The sequence below is a fragment of the Cuculus canorus genome, chromosome 8 (genome assembly GCF_017976375.1).
Source record: "Cuculus canorus isolate bCucCan1 chromosome 8, bCucCan1.pri, whole genome shotgun sequence".
Classification (NCBI taxonomy): domain Eukaryota; kingdom Metazoa; phylum Chordata; class Aves; order Cuculiformes; family Cuculidae; genus Cuculus; species Cuculus canorus.
This window is the reverse complement of record NC_071408.1, coordinates 14737664-14747740: the sequence shown is the minus strand read 5'-3', so window position 1 is coordinate 14747740 and position 10077 is coordinate 14737664. Positions and strand designations below refer to the sequence as shown.

Here is a 10077-nt window from a genome sequence, read left to right as displayed (position 1 = left end):
AGAATATGTTGGCAGGATCTTGTATTGGTAGAAAATTACCTATGCTTAACATCATATTTCTACAGCTACAGTCCTGGATTGTGTTAAAAAAAAGTGGTTTTATGCACATGAGCTTGATGGCTGGAATCTAGCAATCACTTTTGCCACCTTGAGATAAAGCTTAAAGACAATAAAGCTGGAGGGGCCAAAAGTAGCAGTAATACATGCTGGAGGGCAGGGATACTGCAGAAATGACCACGAGCCACTCTGCAGCTGCTGAGTAACCTCATCCAGAGTCCACACGGTTAAAAACTCCATGTCCTTCAAGGCACAACAGAGGGACAGTGATTCTAGGCGGGTAACTTGTATTTTGCTCCTGTCAAATTTTGTGAAGTGAGCAAATGTGTGTCTTCAAAGAAGGCTTCCTCTAGTGACTGGTAAAACATCAGAGCAAGGAGCAATGCACAAGCAGTAACACAAAACACCCAAGACTGTGCCTGTAACTCTTTCTATTTAACAAATTAAGAAAATCAACCATGATAGTCTTCAAAATAGTTCCCGAATGAGTTGACACACAGCTGCATGTGGTGCTGCCAATGTTCAAAGCAATTCCACAAAGCGCGTTCTGAAAGGCTGTTAAGGATTTCCATCTTTTGCTTTCTTTCACATCTCTTTCTTTGCTTCCACATCTTCTATCAACAAAAAATGGGTTCCTTTGAGCACTGACTTGATCTTTGGGATTTCTTCACTGCAAGCCTCTGCCAATAATTGAAAAGTTTCCATTGTGAATTTCATCAGTTTCACAAGAAACTTGATGCTAACTCGCTGTTTACTCTTGCACACCGACATTTTCCGACCAAGGGTAAGAAAATGTCTATATTTGAACACACTTCCACTCGTACTGAGTGAAGTGATCAAGGTGAGTCTTATCTCACTATGACAGGTTAGAACATGTTCTATAACCATCTCTTTGCGTCTCCCCTGATCTATAAGGTTAGTCTCATTTTTTTTGTGTGTCAGACCTCATATAAGTACATTGTCTTCAACACTGCAGATACAGGCTACCTGTCAGATTCATGCACAAAGACTTGTTTTAATTTTGCTAAGAGATCAACTTAATATTTTATTTTAAATCGGGAAATTATGTATGTTAAAAATCCTATGTGATTTTTCAATGTGCTTATTAACATTGCCAATCCAATGCCTCGAAAATATTACGTCTGTTCATCCTAGAGGCCAAAACCCAAACTGCCTGTATAGTATGTTAGCAAGGCAAAACATCTCTTTTTCCAGTGAAAACGTACGAGTGCATTGGGATTCACACAAGCGGATTTGGCAGCTTTTTCAAGTATTTCTTGGACTGCAGAGCATACACTGAACATGGGAAGCTTTTTTTGCTCAGGAATATGATGTGAATAAGAATGTGCTACTGGAGGATGAGTAATGGCTTTTCTATCATAATTTAATTTGTTAAATCTTGTTTACAGTATTTTATAATAGTAATCAATAGGATAACTTGTCTGAAAGTGGCAAGGGCTAGAGTTGCAGGATCTAATCCAACACATCTTTAATAATACATAATTCCTTAAATGTGCAGCTAAATCATTGAGATATATAAGCTTAATTTGAAACCATTTGCACTTTGAAAATTCATATCCCTTTTTTAATAACTGGCTACAGGGTTTGCAGAATAGACCAGATTTTTCTTATTTGTTTCCTTGGCTCTTGAACACACTGAACGGGATGAATTCCCCAAGACAGATGTGATAAACCTATAAGAACCAGGAATATGTCCTTTGTGGCTCTCCCCTGCCTGTTTACACCTTGCCTTACCCTGATGACTTAAAGACAATCCTGCAGGAGACCTAAATGTGGCCACTTCTCTGAGTTACTGCAACACACAGATTTATTTCTGACTATCAGAATTAGAAAATATTCACATTCATTTGGGAACGTATTTCCTGAAACTGTTAATGGACTTGATAGGACAAGAGTGGGGAAGAGGCGCAAGAAAGAAACCTGCATAATATAACCCCTCATTCTTTCTTCAGTGAACATATTACTATCTTGATTATAATCTTGATTCACAAAGAGTGCCTTTATTCATCTGAAGCTTATTTTATAGCTACTTGGGGATACTGGACTCCTGTGACTACTGAATATCCTAGGAAAAGCTCTCATTTTGCTGCTACATTCATGATGTACATGTGCTTAGCTATTTAAATTAGATCTCTTGGCATTGTTTTGTATTTAAAAGAAGCCACACTATCAAATATGATGCCTCAGGAGCTGGAGAGTAAGGTAATCAGCTCTGATGATGCAACATCAAAAGACCTTGAGAAGCTGGCCAGTTCAGTCACAGGTGACACACTGCCTCTCACCCTCAGGGTTTGTGGGAGGTAGGATACAAAATAAGACATACCTGGGAGAAGATAGCTACTTCTCCTTGCATCTGCTAAATAAAAACATTGACCTATTACCTGCAGATGATTTGATTTTGATGGGTTTTCTTCTGCCCCATGCAAGGGCATGCTGCCTGCCAGCTAGCTCCTCAAAAGAGCTACCAAGTAGTAGGTGCACACAGAGACTCTCCAAGCTTTGCCCCCAACATTCACATAACAGCCTGTTCTTCCTGTGAGTACCTCTACTGCTCATGTAAGATAAAAAACTACCAGAAGACCAATAGCTTTAAAGAACTTTCAGCAAATATTTCCCCAAGCAGTACTAATATCTGGTCCTGTTTTCATCTGAGTGTGAAGAATCCACAAAGATGAAGAGAAAAATTAAAAAAAAAGAGAGAAGGCTTTTAGTGGAGACACTGGGCTGGAGCCTACCAACTGATTTCAGCAGGTGAGCCAAAAGTATCAACTAAACAGTGTTGGTGGAGTGAGGATACTAAACAAAATGATACTTCAAAACACTGGAGTGACACAGAGCGCACACGTGTGCATGCAAGTGTGTGTGCGCATGTGGGGAAGGGAGGCAAAAGACAAGTCAGAGGAACACAAAAAGGTGGCAGAGAGGGCCAAAGAGCTTGCTACATTCTGCTCTGTAGGCAATTAATGGAATAATGTACACAGGAATTAACTCATTAATGATTCCTGGAGCGAATCTTCGAGATCATAAAACACCACCTGATGAACCTCTACAAGAAAAAATTGTTTAGTAAGTGAAAAAAAAAAAAACCACAACAAACCTGAGTTTGTTTCAATATTTATTTATAATTCGGTGCACAATTCAGAAATCAAGAAACAAAAGTCAGCTTTTGCTGATCACAACGTAGAGTTAAAGACATGGAATTGATCAATCATTTATCATTATTATGAAACAAAAGGCTTTGTATTATTAAGTAGAGTAAAGCAGACAGCAATATCTTCATATTAGAAAGTTCCTACTGTGAATGAAAATGGATTAAAACTGAGATATTATTTAGCAAGAAAAACAAATCTGTATTTCTTTTTGGTTATGAAACTATTACAACCGTACTTACACAATAAGTATGAAGAATTAGCACCGGAGGAAATCATCTTGCCTGTTTACCCTATGTGTCTGTGTTTGGCAAACGTAGTCTGCAGGGTGTGTATTCCATTTGCATGTAATCAAATCTCTGACCTGTAACATGTACATTCTGGAACATTAATTGGCACAATTAAAAAGTTATTTAGAGGATGAGCTTGGGGCAAAAAATGTTGTCGCACCTCAGAATCCTGAAATGCAACCTGGACTTCATAATAAGCCAGTTTAACTGGTTTTTGAGATGTTACTACTGTTTACTGGGGGGCGGAAAGTAATGATCAAGCTATCCATGCAGCACACAAATCTGATGAGTCCAGCATGTGTCAGTGCACAGCAAATTTATTCTATGAAGTGACTAGTGTGAGAAAGAATTAGAAAGGATTATAAAAATACACTACCATATGCTGTAGTAGTTGAAAGTGATTAATCCAGTTTTTATATCCTATTTTAAACTCACTTTCATTTGTTCATTTGTAGAAAAATAGAAGGCACATTGCTTTGTTTGAATGCTATGTAGTTAATTACATCTTCTAAGAAACTCTTTTAAAACTAAATGTAATGTTTAATTACAAAATGCCTCCTTGAAAACAGTTAGCTTGTACATTGATTTGTAGTTCATTAAAAATGCTTTCTTAATTATATTTACAGCCAGAAAATATACAGAGATTAAAGAGTCTATAGAGGAATTTTGAAATTACACTATAAATTGTAAGGAGGAAGTTACACTTCAAATAGTGGACAACTGACAGCCACGACTGACTAATTGCTGCCTTTCTGTAATTTCAAAACTTAATTCTTGTAAAAATAATAATCGGAAAACACAGTGTTCATTGTAAAGGCTATCGATATTACATTTTTTTTATAAGAGTAGATTTTCAAGGACTAATTAGAAAGCAAATCAATTGCATCAAACAACTGTAAAGTTCACATTAGCTGTTGGACTGATCACCTCAACACATGGGGTTCACGGCTAAGGGCAGCCCGCGCTTTGGTTCGTAGGGTGTTGTCCTGGAAACCATGCGGATGCAGTCGATAACAGGGCAGACGCTGAGACACAGGGTGCAGCCTGTACAGCTGTCAGTAACCGTGGGCAGGTGGGTTTCGGGATCAAACTGGATAGCCTGTGAACAGGAATAAACATTATTGATGTCACTCACAGAAAAGGTCAAAATTTCTCCCATTTTAGTGCCTGCATTTCCTGCGCCACAGTACTTGGAGACATCTTGGTGTGATTCTGCACTGCAGCTATAGCAACTGTTCAACTGGCAGGGAACAAAACAAGCCCCCTCTCAGCATTTTAAAATTAGAAATATGGGCCAAATTATGCCTCAGCAAAAGCTCACAGCCACAAGAGCTGGTTACAAAAGGAGGAGTTGAGCCCAAGATGTTTAAACTCCCAGAGGGATATTTCTCCTTCGCATGAAGGAAATATTTCATAAGACAGCAATTTGCCAGGGTTATTGGTTCAGAGGAGACACCAGAACATGCCTGTACGGCTTCAGCACAATGCTGGCTGCAGTGTTTTCACTTGACTTTTATTTTCAGCACAGCGTAAACAACCTAATTTAATAGACAAAAACATAGCACATTGTGCCTTGTATGATTACTTGCTTTTGCAAATCTTCAAAAGGGGTATCTGAGTTTTGGGCAGGCAGAGCTTGCTTTACTTCTCATGTTTCCATGCAGTGAATCATCATTACCAATTAGGGTGATAAGTGTATTTGAATGTGAAATAACAATTGCAGTCTCAATGAAATAAGCTCCTGATATAATGGAAATGGCAATTAAAAGCAAAACCAAAAGCATCACACAGCCTCAGAAGCTTTGGTACCTGAGAAACAAGCCTAGAAATGTAAAAAATAATTAAAAAACCACTGAATATCTACTTTTAAGAGTTTTAGTAAGGAAAAATCAGGCCTGACATCTGCAAACAAGTGGTGCCTCTCTCTAACTACCATCAGCAACTGAAGGAGCTACGGGAGGTACTCAGTGCAGCTGCAGGTTGGCTCCAGAGGCAAATTTGCAGCATTTGGAGTTTTACACTACTAGGAAAGCACAGAAGTTGCTGTAGCAACCAGCAAGGGCATGAAGTAGGTATAAACTGCCCCGAATCTACAAGTTTGAGTTTAGCCAGAGCACAAAGACAGCTTTGGTTTGTGAGTATTTAAAGGACTCCTTCCTCTCTCCCTAACAACAATGTGTATCTTGAACGGGAGTTAGAAAAGGGAGAGGAAGTCAAGACTAGAGCGCTAACTTTAAAATAAAGAAAGCTTTTCTGTTGGACTCATACAAGGTGATAGCTCTGCACAGCAGCATGGATATTTTTGAAAGAAAGATAAGCATAAAGCAGATGCTGTTTTCAAGGGGGAGGTGATTTCTTTGCAACTAAGAATTTCGTTGCAATTAATTTTTTTCCAACTTCCTTAATTAATTAAGGAAAAGACAGGTTTTTTTTCGCTTGGGAAATATCCTAGAGCTTTAAGCTTTTGTTCTTTTGGTGCTGATTTTTTTTTCGTGTTATAGAGAAGAAAGTTGTACTAAATATAAACGCAGTCTTTTGCTCTCATTCTTCCCTTCACTGGGAAATCTGATGGGAGGGGAAGAGGTGAAGATTGCAGTGTCAAGGAGAAATTTAGGCAGTTAAAAGGCCACTGTAGTAACCTAATCTGGTATAAACGCATTAATTTTCTCGTATCAGTGGAAAAAACATGTCTACCTTTGCTTTGATGCACTTGTTTTAATTGCAGGAGTTGATTTTAAATGGTAAAACTACTTTCTTTGACTGTAAGCAGTTAAATTCATCAGACCTACTATTGATTAGATTGAATTAAGGATAAAAAAATGTCATGGTGTTCTCAGGAAACCTGGTACTCAGTTGAAATATTTGTTTCTGACAAACTATTCTTGAACTGGGATGAATGGAAAAATTCATGTAAAAATTATTGTTTACTGCATATTGGATTCCATAGAGGTTATGCTAGACCATGTTTTTGTTTTCTGAAAGAACATGAGTCCTCCTCTGCTGCCCATTTTATTGCAGACCAGTCCATCAGCTCCAGTGGATGTGGCAAGGAATGGCACATAGAAATGCCAATACTCTTCATACAACTTATTTTACTGTACTGAGCCGAAGTCTGAGAAATACTTGGCTGTGAACAGGAGCTCCAGCTCAAAATTGTGCTATTTTCTGGTCATGAAGATTTCTGCAAACTTCAACCTGCTGTTCTAAACCCCGGCAGCTATCCTGGAGAGAGGATTTGTACCTCAATCAAGATTAAAACAAAAACCCACTTGCCTGAAACCTGGATTAGTTCAAGTTCAGTTACACTGATAGAACAAGGACTAGGTTTCTTAAAAAGCATTTGGCATTAAGAACAACTCTTGCCTCCCCACATCCCCTTGGGTGGGAAGGGATGTGCTCTCTCCCTTATGTACTTGAAAACCACCAAAGAGCTACGTTTACTGCCATCTGATGTGGGTCTCCTTCATTTTCTTACTCTTAAAAAGAATCGCACTTCCCACTAGCACTGAGGGAGGCACTGGGAGATTGACCTATAGCAAGCTGGTGAGATGGAGTACACTGCACAGACCTCCAGAAGAATCCATGTTGGTGGTGTTCTCACTGCCACGTGAGCAGCTCAGACAGGGCTTGTGTGGTACAGCCTGGGAGCAGGCTAGGGTTCAAATCCAATACTTTAGACATCTGTTTTTACCACCTGCTCGTTAACGAAAGGTGGATGATTTCTTCCCAGCAGCAAAAAGATAACTCATTGTGCCTTCCTGTTAATTACAGCTGTGCTCTTACCTGGTAGCCAGAATCATTACAGGTCATGTAACATTTGCCACAGTTGATACACATTTCCTCATCAATCAGAGCCACAACTTGCTCTGTGTTGCAGAGCTCACCATATGTTCCAATGTACTGCAGTGCTTTTCCAATTACATCCTAGGGAAACAAAAAAGTTATTGACTCATTTAGAAGGTACCTAAGCAGTTTCTACAGACGTGCAGGAGCGCTCACTGGTACTTTAATATAGAAGATTCAGCCATGCATTGTGAAGATGTTTATGATTTTTCTTATAAATTTCCAAGTTGCTGACCTTCATGCATTCTGTAAAATATGAAGAATGTTCTGTACAGGCACATCTTGAAGGTGGGCAGTACTAGCAGCATATATTTGTATACAAAGACGTTACACGAGTAGGTTACATATTTAGTACTTGATTTTGAATGTGTTATTGTTTTGCCATTATTGTGTGAAACTTCAAGGAACAAAATGGAAAATAGAACAGGAGTGACGAGCTACAAACAATTAGATCATCCTTGGTCATTTCTCATTAGCATAGATTTAAGAACTCACAGCATGAAAAGAAAGAAGTATGATCAAATAAACTGACAGAGAAAACAATAACTGTTTTTCTCTCTTTAGTAAGATTCATAAATGACACGATCATCAATTTATTGCAAATATTGTACAGGAGTAAGCTGTGGGTCTAATCCTGAAGTTTTAATTCAGTTCTGTTAACTTCCAGGGAGGAATTTGTGGAATCAACCTCACACATCTGAGCTGCAACAGTAAAGGTGTGTGGCAGAGCAGTGTATGGGTAAACAGTGCAAGGGGAAGACGTGCCCTTTAGAAGAAGCTGAGGACCTACTTGATGCAAACCATTTCCACTCTACATTGGGGGAAACTCCAAACTTCACTGGCAGTTCAGCTTCAGAGTCAATGGTAGACACCAGTTCCTTTGGACTACAGCTATCCCTCAGTTAAATTAGTTCAACTTGTGGAAGTATAGCACAGATGATCAACACAACTACATTTTAAAAGATCCACTCTGTGGTACTCTATTGGTTGCCTCGGTATTTTGTGAATTTACTAAGCACACTTCTACAACAGTACCATGTTGCCAAACAAGCTTGATTTTATGTGCAAGACTCTACATTGCTAAGATAAAGTTGGGCTCAGTAAATGAAGATTATGTGATGCACGAGTGCATTTTACTTTTGCTTTTAAAAGGGGTATAACTGTTAAAGAATTGTCATTGAGTGGTAGGAGAACACAACTGCCTTCAAAGTCTGTACTGTAATAAACTGTCTCTACTGTAATAAACCAAGAAGTCATCATGATTTTGATCAGAATTTGACCAGAGTCAATTGAAAAATGCTCAAGATCAACCCAAATATGAGAGACAGACAAGTCTTCCTAGAATTATAAGCTTCCAAGTGTTTACCTGTAGTCTTGCATCACCAAGAAACATCATAAGGATTCTGTTCCTCAATATTTTCTTGAAGAAGCAATACTTACCTTATTCCTATCAGTAAAAAAAAAATTCTGAAAATGATTAGCAACCATTTTAAGTGTAATATGCTCTACTTAACACTTATAGTTTATAATCACATACAATGCTCTCATTGTTTTTAATTCTCACTGCAGAAGAACCAGATTACTGTAACTTAAATTTTCATGGCTCATCTCATTTGGGGCAGCCTTACTTTCAAACAAACTAAGCATCCCTAATTATTCCTATGCCACTTCTTCATGAGCCTGTTGAGAACTTGCACCAAAAGCTCTATTTCCTGAATGAATGACTCCCATTCATCTCAGCAAAGTTTTAACTCTGAGGCCTACCTGACCTTCAGCATTTAAATTACAATAGTATCTTTATGCAATGAGACAAAAGTCTTGTTAACTGGATGCAGTGATAGGATCTAAGAATCTTCTCTTAATAACTGTTGAGGTAGAAAAATTCAAACATATCTTAAGCCCAGGAAGAAGGACAGGGTAATTGTGTTGTTTTCTTGTTCCAAAACCACTCGAAAGCCTTCTCTCTGCCAAACTCCTAAGTTGCTGATGTGTGGAATACCTTGGTTGCATTCATTCAGTGCTAAAAGCTTTCCAGTTCTTCCCAGCAATATGCAGAGAACATTAATGCTCTCCCAGCATAAAACAGCTATGGCACATTGCTAAAGCAGCATGATGAGTGCGGACAGATGACTGTAAGTGAGCAAGTTATCACAGCTTAATGAGTTAGCAGTCATCAATAGAGCTGTGCAAGCTGATTATGTGCATGGTCCAAATTCACTGCAAACTTGAAATAAAATCTGTTTGCTTAAGACACTACAAAGTGTCTTACTGCACCTCCACTGATGATCCACAGTAACTAACTCAATTAAGTGTGATCTCTTAAGAACTGCTCACACCCCTGTATTTTCATTTTCATGTCTTACTCGGAAAAATTCATGGATTTACTGGGAATTGCTGAGCAATTTTCAAGTTGCTTCAGTTCTCAGGTTTCTGCAGTCATCTGTATCAGTTGAAAAGTTGTAGGTGTAGAATTCAGCTCCAGCTTGTTTCAAGTCTTACATAGGCTTGTCTGTATCACACCTGCTACAGGTTTCAAAATACATCTGCCTTTGTGTGATCTATTGCCCCCAGTAATATTAATACTAAGTATCCTAGAAGTGTCTCTCTTTTGTGCATATAACCCTCAAACATTCCATGGTATGTCATAAATGCACATGTTGTCCGGAAGTACTGGTCTGTTTACTGAAGAATTTGAAGAAATTATGTAAAACCTGTAT

General features: G+C 38.5%; 1 protein-coding gene across 4 annotated transcripts in view; it reads right to left on the bottom strand.

Moving 5' to 3' along the window:
- Positions 1 to 3185: 3185 nt before the first annotated feature.
- DPYD (dihydropyrimidine dehydrogenase) overlaps positions 3186 to 10077 on the bottom strand; it is a 362200-nt gene continuing 355308 nt past the window's right edge. For all 4 annotated transcript variants that reach the window (XM_054072633.1, XM_054072630.1, XM_054072632.1 and 1 more), the window contains 2 exons: positions 7301 to 7441; positions 3186 to 4616 (listed from right to left, as the gene is read on the bottom strand). In XM_054072633.1, coding sequence (XP_053928608.1) covers positions 4446 to 4616; positions 7301 to 7441 — 312 coding nt within the window. In that variant the 3' untranslated portion in view covers positions 3186 to 4445. The remainder of the gene's footprint in view (positions 4617 to 7300; positions 7442 to 10077) is intronic.